The sequence below is a fragment of the Coregonus lavaretus genome, assembly GCF_964263955.1.
Source record: "Coregonus lavaretus genome assembly, chromosome: 8".
NCBI lineage: Eukaryota > Metazoa > Chordata > Actinopteri > Salmoniformes > Salmonidae > Coregonus > Coregonus lavaretus.
This window is the reverse complement of record NC_139995.1, coordinates 24,976,245-25,001,355: the sequence shown is the minus strand read 5'-3', so window position 1 is coordinate 25,001,355 and position 25,111 is coordinate 24,976,245. Positions and strand designations below refer to the sequence as shown.

Below are 25,111 nucleotides of genomic sequence, written 5' to 3'. Positions count from 1 at the left end.
TCATCCAGTAGTATAGTGGGATATTTATGTGATAATGCCCGAGAAGCTTCGAGGGCATTATCACTTTTATACACTTTTATACAACGGGTTACCAAAATATTCAAATAATGATCGACATATTTTCAATAAAAACGTTATTTTGATGAATTTATTCATACTATTTAATCCTTCCACAAGATATAGTCGCGACACAAATCTAGGGTTGCTACCCAAGCCGCCTGGTCGTTTGTTCTATCAGTTCGGTTGCTAGAGACGCGACCCAGTCGTTCAGTCTTTATGTTTTGTATCTATGGACGAGACCCAGTTGTTTGTTCTAAATGTTCCATTGCTATACTGCCTGGCAACGTTCTTATCCCTTGCTTGCTAGCTAACCAACTACGGCTAACTTACAGTCACGTCAAAAAGCGCAGCCAGAATAACTGCAAAGTAGCCAAATTTGCATTTGTTTAAGCTGTTTTCTAGTGACATTTATTTGCATACATCCATAACAATGAGCTAATGAGGCGAGATTTTGCCTGGCATAGAACATTTGCTCACTCGTCAGGACACTGTTGTTCAACAACACAGCTAACACAATCACTTCAAACTGAAGCTGGAAAGACTGCAAACTAGCTGAACTTCGTTTAGTTTTACCTTTCTTCAATTGACATATCCATAAAAATGATGCCAGCTGATTCATGATTTCGACTGGCTGAGAAACACTGCTAGCATGTCTGTCTCATCCCGACTCCTGACACGTTCATTACTATGGGACAGATGGAGATCAAATTTTAATATTGAAACAATGTTGCAAATGTCGGAGAGACAGACAGCAAGGTTTATACAAATCTCCGCTTTTGAAAACTAAATGTTAGTCTAAAACAAATGTGAGATAATGTCTAGATGCTTTTTATAGTGGAGATCAAGTTTATGTGGTCCTCTGTAGCTCAGCTGGTAGAGCACGGCGCTTGTAACGCCAAGGTAGTGGGTTCGATCCCCGGGACCACCCATACACAAAAAAATGTATTCACGCATGACTGTAAGTCGCTTTGGATAAAAGCGTCTGCTAAATGGCATATTATTATTATTATTATTATAAATTGCATGGCTGGGCTGATGAGACAGTGGATTGCGCACGTCATAGATTTAGCCAGTGGTAACTTGTGGAATAGACACCATCTGGAACGCGGTTTTGTAACGTTGATGCTGTGATTCGAAAAGCAGGTGCAGGTGAAGCGTTGAATAAAATAACAAATATGAAACGAGACAGCGTAACAGTGGCGATATAGCATAAACACAGGAACAATACCGACTGAGGACTAAATGTAAGGGAGGGACATATAAAGGGGAGGTAATGAGGAAGGTAATGGAGTCCAGGTGTGAATCATAATGATCTGTAGGTGCGCGTAATGATGGATGCCAGGTGTGCGTAATGATGAATCCCAGGACCGGTGGTTAGTATTCCGGCGACGTCGCACGCTGGAGGGGAGGAGCAGGAGTAGATGTGACAGGTTTTAACCAATCAGCATTCACGATTAGACCCACCCATTATATAAAACAGATTAAAACAAATACAGGAAACATAAAATAGAACAAATAATAAAATATATACAGGACACTTGAGACTTGAATGTATTGAGAATTAGTCAATGCGTGTCACGCCCTGGCTCTGGGGACTCTTTTATGTTGAGCCAGGGTGTTAGTTTCTATGTTGTAGTTTCTATGTGTTTATTCTAGATCGTTTAGATCTATGTTGGCCAGGGTGGTTCCTGATCAGAGGCAGCTGTTGCTCATTGTCTCTGATTGGGATCCATACTTAGGCAGCCTGTTTTGCACAGTTATTGGTGGGATCTTGTTCTTTATAGGTTTGTGTTTGTGAACCTTTAGACTTCACGTATCGTTTTGTTGTTTTTGTGATTGTATTAAGTACTCATTAAAAGATGTACGCCTATCACGCTGCGCCTTGGTCCGGTTCTTACGACGATCGTGACAGAAGATCCCACCAAAGAAGGACCAAGCAGCGTGTTCAGGAGCAAACACCGGGAAAGGAACTGGAGAGGTTGGCGATGTCCCAGGTGGGCGAATGGTGGTCTTGGGAGGACATGTTCGCGGGCAAAGGGCCATGGGCAAAAGTTAAAGCCTTGGCGAGAGAGGAGGTACGGCGCCAACCGTGCCGTCGTCGGACAGGCGAGAATTTTTTTTGGGGGGGGCACACGGCATGGACGACGGGGCTGCTGGAGGCAGCTACAGGGCGAGTTTGTGGACTAGGAGAGGAGGCCACCAGGTTACGGGGGCCATTGGTCATGAGGGGGAAGGAGAGTGTAGAGGCACGGCGAGAGGTACTGGGGTCTGTTACCAGTCCGGTCCGGCCCATTCCTGATCCCCACACAAGGCCAGTGGTGTGTGTTCCCAGTACGGTCCGGCCTGTTCCTGTCCCTCGCACCAATTCTGTGGTGCGCGTCGCCAGCCCGGTCCGGCCCGTTCCTGCTCCCCGCACCAAGCCAGTGGTGCTCGTCGTCAGCCCGGTCCGGCCCGTTCCTGCTCCCCGCACCAAGCCAGTGGTGCGTGTCACCAGCCCGGTCCGGCCCGTTCCTGCTCCCCGCACCAAGCCAGTGGTGCGCGTCGCCAGCCCGGTTCGGCCTGTTCCTGCTCCCCGCACCAAGCCAGTGGTGCGCGTCGTCAGCCCGGTCCGGCCCGTTCCTGCTCCCCGCACCAAGCCAGTGGTGCGCGTCGTCAGCCCGGTCCGGCCCGTTCCTGCTCCCCGCACCAAGCCAGTGGTGCGCGTCGTCAGCCCGGTCCGGCCCGTTCCTGCTCCCCGCACCAAGCCAGTGGTGCGCGTCGCCAGCCCGGTCCGGCCTGTTCCTGCTCCCCGCACCAAGCCAGTGGTGCGCGTCGTCAGCCCGTTCCCGCTCCCCGTACCAAGCCAGTGGTGCGCGTCGTCAGTCCGGCACGGTCCGTGCCTGTTCCACCTGTGCCTGGTCCGGCACCGGTCAGCTGCTCCACGCCGGAGCCAGAGCAATCCGCTCCACCGGTGTTCAGTCCAGCTCCGGCCAGCAGGGCCAGACCACGAGGGCGAGACAGAGAGTGGTGGTCACGCCCGGAGTCGGATCTGCCCACCCGGCCCCTCCCCTGTTGGGTTTAGTTGGCGCGGTCGCAGTCCGCGCCTTTGGGGGGGGGGGGGGTACTGTCACGCCCTGGCTCTGGGGACTCTTTTATGTTGAGCCAGGGTGTTAGTTTCTATGTTGTAGTTTCTATGTGTTTATTCTAGATCGTTTAAATCTATGTTGGCCAGGGTGGTTCCCGATCAGAGGCAGCTGTTGCTCGTTGTCTCTGATTGGGATCCATACTTAGGCAGCCTGTTTTGCACAGTTATTGGTGGGATCTTGTTCTTTATAGGTTTGTGTTTGTGAACCTTTAGACTTCACGTATCGTTTTGTTGTTTTTGTGATTGTATTAAGTACTCATTAAAAGATGTACGCCTATCACGCTGCGCCTTGGTCCGGTTCTTACGACGATCGTGACAATGCGTGCCAGATTGATATGCCTTGATCCACACTTTGACCTCCATGGAGAAGAATTTAAGTCACTAGTGCTTCTTAAGGTAGTGGGGAGGGAATTACATTTTCTGATGCCTAGGGTGGAGAATGCTGACTGCCCAAAGTTCTTCTTTTAGGCATGACACTGTCTCCTCTGAAAATGTAATATGTACCGGTAATAGATTATAAACCCTACCTGCAGCTTCTCTTCCACCCAGTTGCCAATTATAACTTTTTTGCATACATCTGCTCTATTCTCCAGTCAGGTTAGGCCCATTGGTTAGGCCCATTTATCATTATTCCTGTTTGCCCATACTGTACATGGTTCTGAACATGGTGTCACAAACAGCTGATCATGAGCTAGTTTAGTCCTAATATCAGAACATAGTTAGTTCAAACAGAACGGATGATGGTGCATTCCTCCTGATCTTATTGTGACATAGGCACCAGAGGGGAAGAGGAAGCTCTGTTGCTATGGATACAGCAAACATTCTGTGACTGACAGACAGAATACTGGAGCAGTAGTGGAGGCAAATAGGAGGCGCAGGACCTGCATTACAATATGACTTGCATGCAATACTTTAGAATGGTTCTGTATTTCTGAACGTCTGAGAATTCTGCAGCAGTTAGTCTATGGCTCATGCATGCTATATATGTCTTAATTTAAATTATAATGAATATAATTTGATTTTCTGTAGAAATGAAAACAAATGCCTTAATTGATGAAAATAAGAGTAAAACATGTACTAAGCTGTGTAAGTGTTTATTAGCTTTGCCTTACTGTAAACAGAACAAAGTCACTTTCCAGGAACATGAAAAACTTCCTCTCTAAATAATCCACATAACATTTGAATCCGCACAGATCAAACTTCAACATCCATTTAATCACTTTAGTGTTTCTCAAAGGGTTTTTACATAGCTTACAATACTATCTACAGCTCGTGTTGCAGACGGGAAGGTTAGCCAGCCCGCTTTGAAAAAATCCACGAGTCCATGGAAGCCATCTGGAACATGATGCCAGGTGACGTCCAGTCCCAGCTCCAGCAGCCTCTTCCTGTACAGGATCCCATCATCCCTCAGCACGTCGTACTCACAGGTCAGGATAAAGGCCGGCGGGGTCAGATGGATAACAGCATCCTCCGCTAGGAGCGGGGAGACCTCCGGATCCAGACCGTCTTTGATTATGTGGTACACCTCTCCGCTGTAGTCTAAGGCTGAGTGTACCTTCTGGAGGTCGCCCCGCACCCTGCACTCAGGAGGGAGGTGTTCTGGGGAGAGCCACTCCTTGAAAGCTAGCCTCATCTCAGCAGGGATGTGGTTCCCCTCCAGCACGTCCTGGCACACTGACGTGTCCCCGTTGAGATACTGCAGGAAGTAGAAAGCCATCCGGCCACGGAACAATATGGGCACAGCATGATTCTGCTGGTACGAGGGCAGGTTGAAATCTGCCATTTGCAGAGCTGGGTAGATGAGGACCTGGGCACAGGGAGACAGCAGATGTCCATCTTTTCTCTTGGCCAGACGTTGGCATAGTGCAGCTGCCAGGTTTGCACCAACACTATCACCCCCGACTGCCACTCTGCCTGGGTCCACCCCAAACTCTGCCTCTGCCACAGACAGGAAGTGGCACGTTGCAGCATCACAGTCATCCAGCTGAATGGGGTACCGATGTTCAGGGGCAAGCCGATATCTAGAAGGCATGAGAGAGTGGAGAAAGGAGCAACCTGTCAAGTCTTTGACAGCTTCACAGCCCTTTTCACTGTATTAATCTGCTTTGGAATCACATGTTGAGGCAGTGAGTCAGAAAGTAAAAGTTACCCAACAGAAATCACTGTGGTTTCAGCCTCCTTGGCAATGTGCCTGCAGACGTCATCTGCAGTATCTAATCACGATAAACAGAACATTAGTTTTAGACTTTAGTAAACAGAGGATTAACATTTTGCAGGACCTTATGGTAAGACAAGCAATACTCTCAGTCGGTACACCCTGCCCGCCTGTGGGGAAAACAACCTGTGGTTACCTAGGTTACCCCATTGGCTCACAGCAAAAACCTTACCTTTTTCAAACACAATTTTCTTGTTGTCTGCTTGTTTTAGTCAATTGCAAAACTACAGTTAAGAAAAGTACATGTCTAAAGACTACTTTTCAACATTGCCTGCTCCCAAGCTTTCTCACTACTTAGAAAAACGTAACATTGTAGCACTTCCCTCATGCCCCTTTTCATGACGGTGCTAGCAGCCACATGAGTGAGCGCTAGCTAGCTACCGACCAGAACATTAAGCTAGCCAAGACAAAAACACAAACAAACTGACGATACAGCTACAAGTAGTGAATGGAGTTACAAACAGACTATACTAAACAAGTTAAACGTCTTACCTGTCATTAAATGTTTTCCACACACAGAGCTAGCTAAAGTGCATTCGGAAAGTATTCAGACCACATTTTGTTACGTTACAGCCTTATTCTGAAATTGATTAAATTGTCCCCCCCCCCCTCATCAATCTACACACAATACCCCATAATGACAAAGCAAAAACAGGTTTTTATAAATTTGAGCAAATTTATTTTAAAAAAACCCAGAAATATTACATTTACATAAGTATTCAGACCCTTTACTCAGTACTTTATAGAAGCACCTTTGGCAGTGATTACAACCTTGAGTCTTCTTGTGTATGAGGCTACAAGCTTGGCACACTTGTATTTGGGGAGTTTCTCCCATTCTTCTCTGCAGATCCTCTCAAACTCTCAGCTTGGATGGGGAGCGTCGCTGCACAGCTATTTTCATGTCTCTCCAGAGATGTTCGATTGGGTTCAAGTCCGGGCTCTGGCTGGGCCACTCAATGACATTCAGAGACTTGTCCCGAAGCCACTCCTGCGTTGTCTTGGCTGTGTGCTTAGGGTCGTTGTCCTGTTGGAAGGTGAACCTTCGCCCCAGTCAGAGGTCATGAGCGCTCTGGAGCAGGTTTTCATCAAGGATCTCTCTGTACTTTGCTCCGTTCATCTTTACCTCGATCCTGACTAGTCTCCCAGTCCTTGCTGCTGAAAAACATCCCCACAGCATGATGCTGCCACCACCATGCTTCACCGTAGGGATGGTGCCAGGTTTCCTCCAGACATGGCGCTTGGCATTCAGGCCAAAGAGTTCAGTTTCATCAGACCAGAGAATCTTGTTTCATGGTCTGAGTCCTGTAGGTGCCTTTTGGCAAACTCCAAGCGGGCTGCCATGTGCCTTTTACTGAGGAGTGGCTTCCGTCTGGCCACTCTACCATAAAGACCTGATTGGTGGAGTGCTGCAGAGATGGTTGTCCTTCTGGAAGGTTCTCCCATCTCCACAGAGGAACTCTGGAGCCCTGTCAAAGTGACCATCGGGTTCTTGGTCATCTCCCTGACCAAAGCCCTTCTCCCCCGATTGCTTAGTTTGGCTGGGCGGCCAGGTCTAGGAAGAGTCTAGGTAGTTTAAAACTTCTTCCATTTAAGAATGATGGAGGCCACTGTGTTCTTGGGGACCTTCAATGCTGCAGACATTTTTTGGTACCCTTCCCCAGATCTGTGCCTCGACACAATCTTGTCTCTGAGCTCTACGGACAATTCCTTCGACCTCATGACTTGGTTTTTGCTCTGACATGCACTGTCAACTGTGGGACCTTATATAGACATGGTGTGTGCCTTTCCAATCAATTGAATTTACCACAGGTGGACTTAAATCAAGTTGAAGAAACATCTCAAGGATGATCAATGGAAACAGGATGCACCTCAGCTCAATTTTGAGTCTCATAGCAATAAGGTATTTCTGTTTTTTATTTTTAATACATTTGCAAACATTTCTAAAATCCTATTTTTGCTTTGTCATTATGGGGTATTGTGTGTAGATTGATGAAAAAAATCATATTAATCAATTTTAGAATAAGGCTGTAACGTAACAAAATGTAGAAAAAGTCAAGGGGTCTGAATACTTTCCGAATGCACTGTACATGTAGCCTACTTGGACACTGGCTCCCAACAATTTCCCACACCGAATAGCCTGAAGCTACAGGGCTCTTCTCACAGGCTTTATTTCCATACGTAGGAGCATTGCATTGCATTGCATTGCATGTACATTGAACAACACAGCAGCTTTTCGGCATGATTTGTTACAGTATTTCTGTACAACAAAAAATTGTCAACGAAGTTGGCTCATTTACACTGGGGGTCAATGGGAAATCATTTGTGGGCATGGTCAAGGGAATTCCTTATTATTACATGAATATCGACTCGGAGTATATCACCTAGACATAATTTTTGTCTGATCTTATTACCCAAACTGCCCAACACCCATCCTCCTCCATGGAAATACACCAGGCCCCTCCTCAGGCCCAGTGAGCCAGTCGTGGGCTCATACACCCTAACTGGCACCTCAGAGAAGGTCAGGTCCTTCACACGTAGCCCTGGGGGAACTGGTCTTATATGGACCAGGAACCTTCTTCTGAACCACCTGGTGAACCTGACCTGATGACACAGACCCAGACGGTCCAGGATACGGCCCTGACAGGACAGAAAGGGGGGGGGGGGGGGAGAGAGGTGGCATTTCTCATAAAAGGTAGAACACATTGTATGCAGATTTATTCAGGTGGCTTAGCCTATAGCCTATCTTAGAAGTAAGGTCAACACGAACCATTGTGAGCTGGAATATTTTTCAATTGCAACAATATAGCTTTTCTTATTGCTTGCACATTAAGATTCAATGAATGCAACAGCTCAGTTCATTTTAAGGAGTCTCTTCACGCTTACTAAACTTCGTAAAAATATCATCTGCTACACATATTACTCAAATGTAAACTTGCATACTTGCTACGTCTCGACCACTACCCCCGGAGGTTGCGCACAACACTCACCCGACAGTTGCCCCCCTTGATGCAGGGCAGTGTAAATATAATTGTCTTGTTGAGCCAACACTCCTCCAGTATAAATTGTACTTTTTCCTAATATTTGAGACTTGTTTTGAGTTTTTACCTGAAATTGCAGTAACAGCCTGTTATATTCTGAAATAGTCACAGTAGCTGCCGGCTGCACTGAGCCACGTAAAACTATGGAAGACCATCCCCACCATCAAAAACATGTAAAATGTACCCCCCCAAAAAATATTATATATATATATATATATATATATATGTATTAGATCATACAAATAGGATATGCTTTTTCATTTGTAAAATTATGTGGTGATGTCAGAGGTGGCACCACAGGTCCCAGAGTATGACATAGTCACAAATCAGCTGTAAAAAAAAAAACTATAAAACTCTTATATGGGCTATGATGGGACCAGAAACTTTTTCTAATAAGATCATACCTTAAAAAAAAATCATGGCCCTAGGGAGGATGAAAATATTAAAACCCTTTACATTTACATTTACATCATTTACCAGACGCTCTTATCCAGAGCGACTTACAAGACAGAGATGAAAAACGTGATTGGACAAAAACTAACAGGGCTGAGCTTGCTGTATGCAAGGTTGCATTGTGTAGGGCTTTGCATCTGTAACTAAAAATATACTCATACAGCATATCATCACTATTGTGTTGATTGATTAATTCCAGTCAATAATTTGGTATTAAAAAGGCCTAGGTACCCATGTTTTCAGTTGCAAATGGATTTGACCACGTAATGATTTGCATGATATTGATAAAAATTAAGCTTGGTTTACATTTACATTATTTTTTAGCCATTTTGTTGTAACGTTGTAAGGTAGGCCTACTGTACTTTTATATTCGTATAAGAGGGTTAATCGTTCATTTTTGATAGGCTAACGGTACTGAAGACATGCCGTTATAGCAACTCTGTGCTTTTGTCTTGAAGCTAAAATGTAATGAGTGTATCCTACAGACAAGAAACTAAACCCTGTAATTGTCTGCACATACATGCTTGTGAATTGTTGCATTATTCAAGAGTGTAATATGGTTTGGTTGCATTATTCAATAGTGTAATATGTTTTAGAATAACGTTTCTGTCATCGTTGAATAGTTTATGCTTACTGGCTACTGTGATATTTACGGTCAATTTGAGCTGCGGACTAAGAATGTCGTGTTGCCAGCCACAATGAAAGGTAAGGTAATGATGTAATGTGAATTGAAAAGTAGATATCTCTTTCGCCACCCCGCTCCTCAGACTCTCCTTCATATCTCATAGTGGGAATAGGGCCATAATGACACCATGACACAGTTAAGGTTTTACCAGTAGGTGGACTTTGTATTGACCCTAATAGAGTGTTGAGGAGGAGGAGGAGCTCTGTGGACCATTATGGTCCGGAAGTAATTTAGCCATTCATTGTAGCCATTGGTGCTCTGTAGAGTTGCTATTTTATCGAGTTTGCTCGTGTCAATTAACACGTGACATTCCTGGATTACTTATTATACTAATAAAGTCTGATTTTGCTGCAAAGAGATAGAATCATTAGATCACTTGTTTTTGTACTGCCCATATGTAGCTTGTTTTTTGTCACAGGTTCAGGAATGGCTGGAAAATTGTGACATTTACTTGGAGATAACTCTGCGAATAGCACTGCTGGGTGATTTGAAAAGTCATAGTCAATCGATCAATAATATAATAATACTCTTAGTAAAAAATGTTATCTTTAATTTACAATCTGTATAAACTATGAGAATAGAAAGGTTCTGAAATTTTGTGAAACATCACAGCACAGTGGAAGAATATAGGGCAGCTAGAAATCAAAACTGGGTGGTCTTCAGAGATAGATGGAAGAGGTTGAGGGAACCTGAAGGATGGGACTAAAAACAAACAAAAGATAACTGTGTTTGTAAAATTGATATAGTATGTACTCTATAAGCTGGAAGTAGAAGCCTAACTATTGTTGTCCATTAGTTTACACCAATTAGGGGAGGGGTGGTAGGGTTAGGGGAAAATAATAAAGAAGGAAAATATATATTTAAAATAATATATATATATACAAAAAAAAACATATAAACGCAACATGCAACAATTTCAAGATTTTACTGAGTTACAGTTCATAGAAGGAAATCAGTCAATTGAAATGAATGCATTAGGCCCAAATCTATGGATTTCACATGACTGGTCAGGGGCGCAGCCATGGGCCTGGGAGGGCATAGGCCCACCCACTTGGGAGCCAGGTCCACCCACTGGGGAGCCAGGCAGAGCCAATCAGAATGAGTTTTTCCCCACAAAAGGGCTTTATTACAGACAGAAATACTCCTCGTCAGACAATCCCACAGGTGAAGCCGGATGTGGAGGTCTTGAGCTGGCGTGGTTACACATGGTCTGCGGTTGTGAGGCCGGTTGGATGTACTGCCAAATTCTCTAAAATGACGTTGGAGGTGGCTTATGGTAGAGAAATGAACATTCAATTCTCTGGCAACAGCTCTGGTGGACATTCCTGCAGTCAGCATGCCAATTGCATGCTCCCTCAGAACTTGAGACATCTGTGGCATTGTGTTGTGTGACAAAACTGCACATTTTAGTGGCCTTTTATTGTCCCCGGCACAAGGTACTGTGTAAGGATAATGCTGTTTAATCAGCTTCTTGATATGCCACACCTGTCAAGTGGATGGATTATCTTGACAAATGATAAATGTTTACCAACAGGGATGTAAACAAATTTCTGCACAAAATTTGAGAGAAATAAGCTTTTAGTGCATATGGAAAATTTCTGGGATCTTTTATTTACATGTTGTGTTTATATTTCTGTTCAGTATATACAGTTGAAGTCGGACGTTTACATACACTTAGGTTGGAGTCATTAAAACTTGTTTTTCAACCACTCCACAAATTTCTTGTTAACAAACTATAGTTTTGGCAAGTCGGTTAGGACATCTACTTTGTGCATGACACAAGTAATTCTTCCAACAATTGTTTACAGACAGATTATTTCACTTATAATTCACTGTATCACAATTCCAGTGGGTCAGAAGTTTACATACACTAAGTTGACTGTGCCTTTAAACAGCTTGGAAAATGGCTTTAGAAGCTTCTAATAGGCTAATTGACATCATTTGAGTCAATTGGAGGTGTACCTGTGGATGTATTTCAAGGCCTTCCTTCAAACTCAGTGCCTCTTTGCTTGACATCATGGGAAAATCAAAAGAAATCAGCCAAGACCTCAGAAAAAAAATTGTAGACCTCCACAAGTCTGGTTGATCCTTGAGAGCAATTTCCAAATGCCTGAAGGTACCACATTCATCTGTACAAACAATAGTACGCAAGTATAAACACCATGGGACCACACAGCCATCATACCGCTCAGGAAGGAGACGCGTTCTGTCTCCTAGAGATGAACGTACTTTGGTGCGAAAAGTGCAAATCAATCCCAGAACAACAGCAAAGGACCTTGTGAAGATGCTGGAGGAAACAGGTACAAAAGTATCTATATCCACAATAAAACAAGTCCTATATCGACATAACCTGAAAGGCTGCTCAGCAAGGAAGAAGCCATTGCTCCAAAACCGCCATTAAAAAGCCAGACTACGGTTTGCAACTGCACATGGGGACAAAGATTGTACTTTTTGGAGAAATGTCCTAAGGTCTGATGAAACAAAAATAGAACTGTTTGGCCATAATGACCATCATTATGTTTGGAGGAAAAAGGGGGTAGCTTGCAAGCTGAAGAACACCATCCCAACCGTGAAGCACGGGGGTGGCAGCATCATGCTGTGGGGGTGCTTTGCTGCATTGAGTGTATGTAAACTTCTGACCCACTAGGAATGTGATGAAAGAAATAAAAGCTGAAATAAATCATTCTCTCCACTATTATTCTGACATTTCACTTTCTTAAAATAAAGTGGTGATCCTAACTGTTCTAAGACAGGGAATTTTTACTAGGATTAAATGTCACGAATTGTGAAAAACTGAGTTTAAATGTATTTGGCTAAGGTGTATGTAAACTTCTGACTTCAACAGTATATATTTACCCAAAAAATATATGGGGGATTGGAAATGATGCAGACAATTAGATTAATACAAGCCACAATAATTTTGCAATATTAAAGCTGATCTACCCACTAATAAAATTACATAACAATAATAATATAAATAATGTCTGATTTAATCAACAAATATGATAGTCCATTTAGAAAAGGTTAAGGGCACAAGACTGTGTCCATATCTGGCTGTGTTGGCAAAATCACTACATATCCCATCGAGCCAAGTTGAGAGAGGATGCCCGTTGTCACAGTTCCAAGACGATTCAGAAATGTCCAGCTAACCCTACGCCAATGATGCCGGTAGATCTCAAAACTGAACTTGGATCCGCATTAAGTGTCAATGATATCCTTCACCGTCGTTGTCTTACGACATGACAAATGGCTCGAACCATTCATGACTATTCAAACAAAAAATAAATCATTTTCAAGTTTCTTTCCAGCTAATTTATTAGTTACAGTATTTATGAAGTTTGGCAATGAGGACGAAAACTAGCATAGTTCAGCTAGCCAGCTAGTTTAGCCAGGGAAATCCGGGGAATACAAGCTCGAGCATATACTGTAGCTGGGCGCACATGCACACTAGGCTAATTCAGGACACAGATTTAAGTTCTTATGCCCTGATATCAGGAGCTGGAGGTGAAAAGTTTGATTAAACAATTCAGAGACTGAAACGACTAAATCAATGACAAATATTTAAGGAGACCGAATCGATATACAGTCCCGAAATCAGCTGTAACTGTCAATAGTAAAACAAAGCTTAAAACGATGTTTGAGTGAACCTGAATCCCGAAAATGAATGGTAAAGTTGCTTCTGGACACGGTAGACTCCTCCTCCTCACCACTCTATAGCTAGTACTGTGAAACTCTGCTGGTATGTCCTTACCCAAACAATGGAACGCCTGAAAGACTTTGGCTTTTCATCATTTATTCAGACCTGTTCTCTTATCTACACCATTGACGCTTTATCAGTGTTTAGATTACAGAGAAAGGACAAGCATCTTTTAAAGAGCAGAGTTCTCTTTTAGTATTCAAGTACAAGCATGTTTTTCTTTTCACCAAGGAGTAAGATAAATTAATTATTCCTACATAGACTTGAACATGATTTGACTTGCATTCAACATAAAATAATAAGCACTAACAATTCCATAGATACTTACCACAATTGCTATGCCAACAAACAAGCCATGAACTACATGCAGTTTCCCTCGATTTGCAACCCCTTGAGGAATGTCTGAATTCATCATCTCAGAGTACACTAGACCAATTACCAGAAGGAGGAAGGCTGCAATCACTGCAGCAAAGCCAATTATTAAAATCGCAGCACTGATGTCCATGGTGCTTGTAGTGCGATCTCAGGTAGGCTACAGTAGAAGTAAGTCATTAGGTGTGAATATGTTATCCAGCTACTTGGGTTTTCTTTGCCCCTCCTACTGCTTTGTGTACACCCTGCTCTGACCTTGTTCTATCTAGATGACTTTGAGTGCCAGTGACAAAGGAACATTCATCATTTTATTAAATGTATTTTATGGAATAAAGCAATTACACATTAAACATATATTTCACAATTTGATATTTTTATGAATATACATTTGTATAAATTCAATAGTAATTAATTCCTTTTAATGTCCTTTTAAATGTAGCTCAATTGGTAGAGCATGGCGCTTGTAACGCCAGGGTAGTGGGTTCGATCCCCGGGACCACCCATACGTAAAAATGTATGCACACATGACTGTAAGTCGCTTTGGATAAAAGCGTCTGCTAAATGGCATATTATTATTATTATTATTATTATTATTATTATTATTAAATCAATCATATAATTTATTGTGAAGCAGAGGACACTGGTATCTGAACTTTTAATGTTAATCTGTAGATGGCAGTGATGACTAGTGATAGCAGACCATGTTCTCTGTCAGAAAGGTCTCTAGTCTAGACACATTTGGAAACAAAATTCATCGTATTTCGAATTGAAACCGAATAAATGTGGTGTTGTTTACAAAAAAAGTATGTTCATTATAATTCAGAATTAAATCTCTGAAAATACTTTGATGTCTTATTTCAATGCATAGTGATTTGTAGCTCTGTGAAATGTGCAAGAAAATGACAGCAACTGGAGCTGTTTTTTAGGACTAGCCAACCTTTTAGCCGTCCCAGAGAGTCTCTCAGCCTTTTTTCTGAGAAGCTGAGCCCAGCACAAAGCCGCCATTGTCAAGCTGCTCTCTTAAACCCATCCCAGTTTCTGAAAAAGCCCTCCATTCAGCAGCTATACCCAGCAAAAATCACAGGGCCTGGGCCAAAAATCACAGACTGGAATCTTGTCTGCAGCCCATGAATTGACTAGATTTGTTTCTGAGGTATTTATGCAGGTCCCTAATTCTCACCTTGCCAAGTTTCTGGGACTGACCCATTTCTGTATTGTCACAGAGACAGATGTGTTTCAAGTGACAGATCACTACATCAGGGGTCTTAATGTCTAGTCTTCACATTGCCCCATCTTCTCATGCATTGAAATGAACTTTTATCACATGAAGTAGTGTGTAATTATGTATGCCACCATTATATATGCCAAAAGCACCCCTTTTTCATGTCAGCCAGATTGACCAAATTTTACATCACATAGTAAAACCTGTGTATTTACCTGTAATAGGTAGGTCAATGCAGATGTGGCCAACTGGGTTTGAACCCGGGTCTCCTGGTCACCACTGTGTTAGCCCACTGAGCTCAAGTCTAGACATTAGCTCAGGGAGGTCATGCAAGTCTTAAGGTCTCTGGCAAGGGTGGTTCTCCAAAAAATCTATAGAGTATTCAGCACTTTTCCTCCCACTGTATACATTTAAAAAAAAAGGAGTGGATCATTATATGTTTTACAAGCAGTCATAACAAATATCTGATTAATTGTCAATTATAGACAGAGAGATAGAGAGAAGGAGAGATACATGTAGAGAGAGAAAGAGCGAGCTTGAGCCGAATACAACAGGTGTAGACTTTACTGTGAAATGCTTACTTATGAGCCCGTTCACATCAATGCAGAGTTAAAAAGTAAGACAAATATTTGCTAAAGGAAATAAGGAAATATTAACGCAATAAAATAACAATAACGAGGCTATATACAAGGAGTACCAGTACCAAGTCAATGTGCAGGGTTACGAGATAGTTTAGGTAATTGAGGTAATACAGTATGTAGGTAGAGGTAAGTGACTAGGCAATCAGGATATATAATAAACAGAGTAGCAGCAGCAGTTTATGTGAAGAGTGTGAAAGTGTTTTTTTTTTTTTTACTTTACTTTGATACTGCTACTGTAGGATACATGTGATGTAACCAAGCCCAACCAGTTTGGGTGAATGTTAGCTCACTGTAAACAACTTCGGGAGGAATAATATTCTTGATTTCAAGAGGACTGAAATACTGAAATGTGACTTCATAGCAGTGGTGGCAGACGCGTCTCGGGGCTGGGGAGTGAGACAACCAGTCACAGTAGACACACAGTAAAGCAATATATTCTTCACCATTCAACCTGTCAATCAGGATTAATGGTCTTTAGCACTGCGGAGACGCGTAGTCAGAGCGCTATAAAGTAAGCTATCGGAGTCAGAGGCGGTAACGTCGAAGGATAGGAACACAACACACTTGTTGTGTAGACGATTCAGTAGCGCTTGCCTTCGGAGACACTCGCGCCTTCTTTAGGCTACTTGAAAAGTAACAGCGGACTACCGGTGTAATGAGGTCATTAGTCAAAAATAATAGTTTTGTCAATAACCTGAATAATCGATAAACATGCCAGAGCTCCGCATATTGACGCATTTCTGAGCTTGGGACATAATAGCCTAAATGTTATGATACATTGACTTCAAGTGCTGCAGTAGGCTAGTTTGATATTGGTTTTAACCAGATAATTACCTAAGAACCTAATCTTGAACTCTGCTCTGCCAAGGACATCACGATTGGAGGATATCGAACTTGTGTTTGTGTTCGAAAAATTCAGAGAATTTAGGTTACTGTACAATAAGTAACATGGATTTGAAGTGTTTGAGCTGTATGGTGCTTTTCCCCGTCCACATTGTCTACTACATATTGAAAGCAAGTGTGTACTTACTGCTACCAAGTAGACGAAAAACTCTGATCAAGGAGGTGGTGCTGATCACAGGCGGGGGACGAGGTATCGGTCGTCACCTGGCTCAGGAGTTTGCCAAGCAGGGCGCTAAAAAGGTAAATAAAACACATGCATGCGTTTAGTTTCTGCACTTTATTGATTGTATTATGCAACTTGTTGCGCATCAAACGTGATTGGGTTCACTTAGCCTTGAGCAATATGAGCACTCCTAAAATAGCCTATAGCCCCCAGACCTGTGCATGTTTTCATATCTTTTGAATTAGTACACTCATTAATTAGGCTACATGGTTATAACGATGAATAAGTTGATACCCTTTACCAACCTGTAGCCTACGTCTGATCACCTTCTGTGCAATACCTCGTTTTTTTATGCACACTTCTTGACATAACTATTATTTTTAGTGATGTACTACCATCCTCCCATATCTTCCTTAACCAAAAGCTCCATAGGTTTGCAGCAGGTAGCCTACATTGTGAGGGCAAATACATTAGTTTGTCCACTTGTTCTTCCAATCTATTGTTTCCTCTGTAATATGAATGCATGGGTCATGACTTTAGGAGTAGATGGGCCAATCAGATTGCAGGACAGGGCCCTCAATTTTGGTTAAACTTGCACAACAGAGTAGTTCAACCAGAGGGCATGTCTGCAGAAATCAAAGGTCTCCCTCTGACCGTTTGACCGCTGACGTATTATAGTGAAGCATGGAATGATTTATGTTCAGCCAAAGCTCAGAAAGAGGAGTTATGGCTAAAAACTGATATTGGATGAGATCAGGCATCATTAATGTCCAGAATAAAGTTGTATTGTTGATGACTGCCAGCAGGACTGACCTTGATCAAGTCATAACATATCACTCCTATGGAATTGGGATGAATGTGTTTTTTCCCCTACTTTTTAAACTTTCTGAAGAAACATGTTTAAAAGCTAATCACACAGAAGAAATGTTGTAGTCCTACTGGGACTAGCAGATGAACACTAACTGTGCCAAGTGCCTACACAAGACATCACATTGTCATAATAAAACACTGATTCAGATGTGTTCTTCAAGCAAACTGGCAAGGCAGAAACTACCGCAGGTTAGCGTTTTTCATAATGAATCTTGTTCTGGAGGCAGCTCTGCAGAGTGGTCACTAGCTAGCACAGCCACAAAGTCATAAAATCTGATTTTAAACATAACCCTAACCTTAACCACACTGCTAACCATAATGCCTAACCCTAACCTTAATTTAAGACCAAAAACACATTATTGTTTTCATGAAGTTTTTACGATATAGCCAATTTTGACTTAGCAGCTGGCCTATCTAAGGGGAAATCGCACCGTTCTGCCTCCAGGACAAGACTCATGACAATAAACGTCAACCTGCTACCTTACACTGAGTTTATTATTGAGGTGAAATTAAGCCCACAGAGGAAGATGGCATGTTTCAGCTGCCTAACCCATCCAAAACATGCACCTGTCAGCCAAGGCTCTTATAAATAGCCCTCCTCCTTAACAAGGAACAGTCACTTTGGCTTGAAATGCCCCAGTTACTACATTGATAGTCCCTGACACTACTGGTCAGACTACCCACTATTCCAATTACAATCCAAACATTACACAGCTGAGTGCATGGTGAACCACCATAGTGTTCTGTTAGCTCTGATGTGTAATGGACAGAGTCTCAGACACACAGATGGAGACATAATCATTTCACAATGATTCCATATGAATACCATCCCCCCCCCACACCTATTATTTTTTCTTCTTTTTTTACAAATGATTAAAAAGCTAGTTGTATTTTCGCCCATGCAACTTAGACAAAGAATTAGAGCTTTATGAATTGTCATATGGAGGACCACGTTGCAGTTGTTGCTTTTCTTTACATTATGTGGCCGAGCTAAAAAAACAAACATTTGAAGTTGAAGTGCAATGGCCTTGCTCTTCATCCTTCCATCAACATCTCCTCAGGGAACAACCGACAAAAAAACCTGTGGCTTTTGAAGCTATAATTTGCAGCTGCACAACAAAGGAAGGCACCATTCTTGTCAGCACCCATTGTTGGGTATTATCAAGGTGTGAAGGCTTTGAAAACAACACCTGCGCTAATGTGCCTCACAATCACTCCCTGCCTAAGAGATGCTAAAAAGAAGTAGGACATTCATCACAAATAACCTCTAGGAAAGACTTTACCCCAGTTTGAGGTCCATTGTGATTGGCAGACGGAATTTCTCTATTCTCTCTACTAGCTTTGGTGCTTTCACGGTAGGGAGTGCACTAGCCACAGCATTGATGAAAGAATGATGTGAGGTGAAAAGGAGAGACTGGTGAGAGGGGGATAGAGGGAGTTGAGAGGGGGAGTGAGGCCTTGTGTGTGTCATCAAAAGAGCCATTACAGAGTGAAGCACTAAAACAATAAACCACAGCAACTTTACAAAAGCTCAGCAACCAAGTTCAGAGAACAGAGACAGAGAGAGGGGGCCTCTAGGACAACCACAATAAATGTTTCAGAGGTTGAAGCAACATATTCACATATGCTCTCAATGTACCCTATGCAATTCAAATATATTCCACTGGCATCCCAAACAAGAAATCCAAAATCCCCTTGGTAAAGAATGTCAGCATGTAGAATTTAATAAGGTAGTTAGGGGGGCATTTAGGTTTTGCGACTCAATTTGTGGATCATAATATTGTGAACATGTGGAAGAAGAAAGTACAATTGAAAATACTAAGAGATATTGGCATCTTTCTTAGCCCTGGCTACTCATTAGGAGAACTGGGAACATATGCCTCTACCCAGGTTGATAGTGGCTTTATACATTGTCAAGCCCTATATAGTGTGTGTGTGTGTGTGTGTGTGTGTGTGTGTGTGTGTGTGTGTGTGTGTGTGTGTGTGTGTGTGTGTGTGTGTGTGTGTGTGTGTGTGTGTGTGTGTGTGTGTGTGTGTGTGTGTGTGTGTGTTGGAGGCGGGAAGCACACTGCTCCCAGCTGGGTATTGCCCTGCAACTGACCCTGCTGTCTCCGCACTAATTAGACAGCGGCAGGGCAGGCGACTGCCTCCTGAACTCCCCGTTCCCCCTCCCCATGCCCCCTCCCTGTTAGCCCCTATCCCCTACAACTGGTGTGAAGAAGAGGGTTCATGCCCATCCTTGAACCCATGTTTTTCCTTGTGAAATGTTATTGCGTTCTGGTGTAGGGATGTGGATGAGGCCCACCACATCGCCAGTTCATCAATCATATCATCATTGCACCCTGACACACCAGCACTTGGTGCTGGGCAAGACTTACTGTCTTTGAATAAATCATGTCCTTGAATAGACCATCAGTTTTACACAATTGGTGAATGTTGTTTAATCTTGTCAGATATGGCACTTCAGACAGAGTAATCACTGGTTTATCAGTGATACTTAGTCACTCGATGTGAGGAAATTTAGAATGAGTTTTCCACAACACTTAGGCATTCTAAGCTGATGGCTCTAGATTTGGCCAGCCATTGTTTATCCTGAAGCCCCAGTGTGTTGGGACTGGCAGATAAGCATAATGAATTAAATAACAGGAGAGCACAGTGTGAGTGGTGATTTTTAATGAGAAATGTCAGGTTTGTTTGTTAGGATGAAATCCTATTAAAGGCTTTCAGTAATTTACCTAGACCCATCCGTTCACCTCTGCTGATTACTCAAATGGGCTGGCAAACGAAGCAAACAAAAAAGCAATCTAAAGAAACTCCAACAAAGACCCATCCAGTGGAAGCGAAACATTATTTACTCTTGGAACTGATACAAAACTGCATATCATGCAGATTGTGACCCTCCTGTAGGAACTAGCTTCATTAAAACATTGGTGGGATATGAATACACTGTCACAGGCAGCTGATCAGATTGCCCTAGATGTAGTGTTGCAGTAAAACAAGATAGATAGCGGCAAAACCTTCGGCAAGCTAGCTATGCATGTTTGAGATGTTGAGATATATTATCCTCCTATTCATTCCTAAAGACATGAGTGGTTATAGCCTGGCTGTCTCTGTACTATTCTCCATCAGGACAAGGATGTCACTGTGAACTCTACTTGTGTTTTAAGTTATCTTTCTTGTCTACATGTAGAATTAAGATTTTTGTATTCACACAATATTGATATCATACTGTAAGTGTGGATGAAAGACAGACACACACACACACACAGGATCACTTTCCAGAGAACTTTCTGCAAAAATATTAACCTTGGTCACGGGCGACCAGCCAAGCCCTACACTGGCCCCATCAGCACTTCACACACTAACTGTTTTCAGACTCCCTGACCAGAAATGACTGGGGTCATCTGCCCAACAGGCCGTGTAATCTCTTTGAGAATGTGTGTTTGAGAGATGAGGAGGGCTCACCCCCTGATTTCATTACCTTTCCCTGACCCCAAAGACTGACAGATCTAATTGCCCAATCGCTGCCCCCCACCTCCTTCCTAGCCCATGTTCCCTGCTCAAATGACTGAGCTTCATTTACCCTCTCCAGGCTGATGAAGAGACGCTTCATTCACACTGCAACCCCACCCCTTTAATCTTGCTCTGAAACTATTTGTTGCTTCTAAAAATGGCCTCTCTGTTCTCTGAATGAAAGGAACATTTCAACCAAATTATCTCATCTCATCCTAGGGCCAAATGCTGCAAACATGAAATGTCTGTACACTTGTTGAGAGCATGTGTCATTGGCATAGTTGTTTGTCTTTGGCTACACATTAAACTTATTTTAGCTATGTCTTTCTCAGGATTTTAAGGACAAAAAATGCACAGATCGCGGATTGCGGATTCATGCAGCTGAGCTACTTGCTCATATTTTATTCAGAGCATATTACAGTATTATGCAACTGTAATGTCAGTTATTTTATAACCCTATTTTATAACCCTTGGCTAATATTTACCCTCAACAGGTGATCCTGTGGGGCCGCACAGAGAAGTGTCTGAAAGAGACATGTGAAGAGATCTCCCAATTAGGAACAGACTGCCACTACTTCCTGTGTGACGTGGCCAATCGGGAGGAGGTTTACAAGCAGGCCAAGGTGGTCAGGGAAAAGGTATGCAATTTAGATCTATTGTAAATCCAATTAGAAATTTTTATCCACACAAATAAAAAATATTGTTTGGAGCCAGTGAAATGCTCACGGGTCAAGGTTTCTCTCACTGCTGTTACTCCTCTCTACAGAACAGGCAGGGATTCATCGTTTCTTAATTCCTCTCCCCCATCTGACATATAGATTACACCTCAATTAAAATGTCAGGATAAGATAAGCGTGTTGAATATAACTGCCAGCTCTACCACATAAATTCACATGAAAAGAAAGTAGGTACAAATAAAAAGTGGATAAATCCTCTTAATAAAAAATGTCAGTCGTGTTTCTGACGTTTGTTTTGTTATTATTTTGCCAGGTGGGAGATGTTACGATCCTGGTGAATAACGCTGCAGTGGTCCATGGGAAAAGTCTGATGGACAGCGACGATGACTCTCTTTTGAAATCTCAACATATCAACACAATGGGGCAGTTCTGGGTAAGTGTTGTTGAGGTTTAGGAAGAGAAGTGTGGGCTTCCTTACATTTAGATCAATCTTATCATTCTCCAAAAATGCTTTTATTGGCCAATGCCCCTGCATGTTGACAAAGGTGTCAAGTGGGCGCCCAGCAGGCATGGCAGTCTCAGCTTTATTTACAGGAATGTTGGGGTATTTCCAAATTATAGGCTTACTGCTTCAGCCCCTAGGTAGAACATCAGAGGGCCTCTGAAACCTATGGCACTCTCTGTTTGAATAGAGATCAAACTTTCAGGTTGCAGAAATGCAATCATCAAACTCAATCTGTGGCTCCACTCGGGCCTGCTTCCCCTGTGTGTCTCTATTTCATGTGTATAACGGTACAATTTCCCCCCTCCCCCTCCTTTCTTCTCCCTCATCCAGACTACAAAGGCCTTCCTGCCACGGATGCTGGAGCTCCAGCACGGCCACGTGGTCTGTATAAACTCCATCCTGTCCCAGTCGCCCATCCCTGGGGCCATCGACTACTGCACCTCCAAGGCCTCCTCCCTGGCCTTCATGGAGAGCCTGACTCTGGGCCTGCTGGACTGTCCCGGGGTGGGCTGCACCACCGTGCTCCCCTTCCACACCAACACTGAGATGTTCCAGGGCATGAGAGTCAGGTGAGCAAGCCTACAACATGGTTCTTCACACCCTAGTTTAGATTACACCACCACTACTGCCATGCACCGTTTTCTTCATGCATGTATTGTAGTTACTGTATACCTAATCTCTCTGGGTTTTCTGTTCCTGTAGGTTTCCAGCGCTCTTCCCTCCCCTCAAGCCAGAAACAGTTGCTGAAAGGACTGTGGACGCAGTCAGGACTAACACAGCCTACGTTTACATGCCCTGGACCATGCATGCTCTCGTTGTCCTCAAAAGGTAATGCCTCATATCATTTTGGCCAATTTAAAGTACATACATGTTTTTCACTCATATGTAACCTCCTATCTCTGTACTTTCTCCACACCCTAGCTTCATGCCACAAGCTGCACTTGAAGAGATCCACAAGTTTTCTGGAAGCTATACCTGCATGAATACATTCAAGGGGAGGACATAAAAACAAATGATCCTGAATGTCAATACATATCAGAGGAACCTCATTAAATCCGGAGGATGTTGAAGGGAAGTATCCATGGGCTACAGGACATTGGGAAACAATGGAAGCCTTTTGAAAGTATGCAGGAAAGTGTCTTGAGGACTTTAGCATAAAGTATATTGTTGCTCCGGCGGGGTAGATTTCACTTACACGCTGCTGGAACTTATCCTGGTCTCGTTCTTGATCTCCTGTGTGTAGTTGGACGGACTAAATACCATTCACACATTGAGCAGAAGCCATGCAAAACTATTCTGGATCAACAGCTGTTTTTTTTGCAAGTCTGTTTTGTGTTATCCTTTTTTTTCTACCAATCATGTGTCTGAATGGAATCAAATTAATAAATTGATGTTACAGACAACCAAGGTGTCTCTTTGTGCACGTAGACTGGCAAATGTCTAGTGAGTGGTCAACACAGCAGAGCTAACCAGATGACATGATAGAGAATGATAACACAGTTATGCCAACCACATGCCAGGCTGTGAAACAGCAAATGAGCAACATTCATTGGAAGGCAAAACGGAGACATACACTGTTCACATACACTGTAAAGTAAGTCAGGACCGGGATTCAATCCAAAACAATGATTTAGTGCCTAAGTTGTTACATGCTGGAAAAAGGTTAACCATGAAACCATTAGATGTTTTATTGAATAATCTAATACATGGTTCAAAAAGGCCTTTCAAAATGTATCCCTGAGATCATCAAAGAGAACCTGTGTAAATTACAGTATACAGTGCATTCAGAAAGTATTCAGACCCCTTGACTTTTTCCACATTTTGTTACATTACAGCCTTATTCTAAAATTGATTAAACCATTGTTTTTCCTCATCAATCTACACACAGTACCCCATAATGACAAAGTGAAAACAGGTTTTTAGAAATGTTTACTAATTTATAAAAAACAGAAATTCCTTATTTACATAAGTATTCAGACCCTTTGCTATGAGACTCGAAATTGAGCTCAGGTGCATCCTGTTTCCATTGATCATCCTTGAGATGTTTCTACAACCTGATTGGAGTCCACCTGTGGTAAATTCAATTGATTAGACATGATTTGGAAAGGCACACACCTGTCTATATAAGGTCCCACAGTTGACAGTGTATGTCAGAGCAAAAACCAAGCCATGAGATCGAAGGAATTGTCCGTAGAGCGCCGAGACAGGACTGTGTTGAGGCACAGATCTGGGGAAGGGTCCCAAAAAAAATCTGCAGCCTTGAAGGTCCCCAAGAACACAGTGGCCTCCATCGTTCTTAAACGGAAGAAGTTTGGAACCACCAAGACTCTGAGAAGGGCCTTGGTCAGGGAGGTGACTAAGAACACTATGGTCACTCTGACAGAGCTGCAGAGTTCCTCTGTGGAGATGAGAGAACCTTCCAGAAGGACAAACATCTCTGTAGCACTCCACCAATCAGGCCTTTATGGTAGAGTGGCCAGGTGGAAACCACTCCTCAGTAAAAGGCACATGACAGCCCGCTTGGATTTTGCCAAAAGGCACCTAAAGACTCTCAGACCATGAGAAACAAGATTCTCTGGTCTGATGAAACAAAGATTTAACTCTTTGGCCTGAATGCCAAGCGTCACGTCTTGGAGGAAACATGGCACCATCCCTACGGTGAAGCATGGTGGTGGCAGCATCATGCTGTGGGGATGTTTTTCAGTGGCAGGGACTGGGAGACTAGTCAGGATTGAGGGAAAGATGACTGAGTCTGTAATACCAATGTGTTTCGAACAGACCACCATAGTCCCTGTGGCCAAGAACACTAAGGTAACCTGCCTAAATGACTACAGACCTGTAGCACTCACGTCTGTAGCCATGAAGTGCTTTGAAAGGCTGGTCAAGGCTCACATCACCACCATTATCCCAGAAACCCTATACCCACTCCAATTTGCATACCACCCCAACAGATCCACAGATGATGCAATCTCT

General features: G+C 43.0%; 2 protein-coding genes across 2 annotated transcripts; one reads left to right on the top strand and one right to left on the bottom strand.

Moving 5' to 3' along the window:
• Positions 1-4,346: 4,346 nt before the first annotated feature.
• LOC311133977 (arylacetamide deacetylase-like 3) lies at positions 4,347-16,245 on the bottom strand (the record flags this gene model as incomplete). Its single annotated transcript, XM_084167602.1, has 5 exons — positions 4,347-5,205; positions 5,334-5,397; positions 7,811-8,036; positions 15,082-15,145; positions 16,223-16,245. The coding sequence occupies 5 exons, from the start codon at positions 16,243-16,245 to the stop codon at positions 4,416-4,418; spliced, it is 1,167 nt and encodes a 388-aa protein (XP_084023728.1). The 3' UTR covers positions 4,347-4,415.
• On the top strand, positions 15,852-23,539 carry LOC311133548 (short-chain dehydrogenase/reductase 3-like). Its single transcript, XM_084167054.1, has 6 exons — positions 15,852-16,650; positions 21,451-21,594; positions 21,947-22,066; positions 22,469-22,707; positions 22,841-22,966; positions 23,060-23,539. Exons 1-6 carry the CDS (start codon positions 16,456-16,458, stop codon positions 23,142-23,144), a joined length of 909 nt encoding a protein of 302 aa, XP_084023180.1. The 5' UTR covers positions 15,852-16,455; the 3' UTR covers positions 23,145-23,539.
• The last annotated feature ends 1,572 nt before the right edge of the window (positions 23,540-25,111 follow it).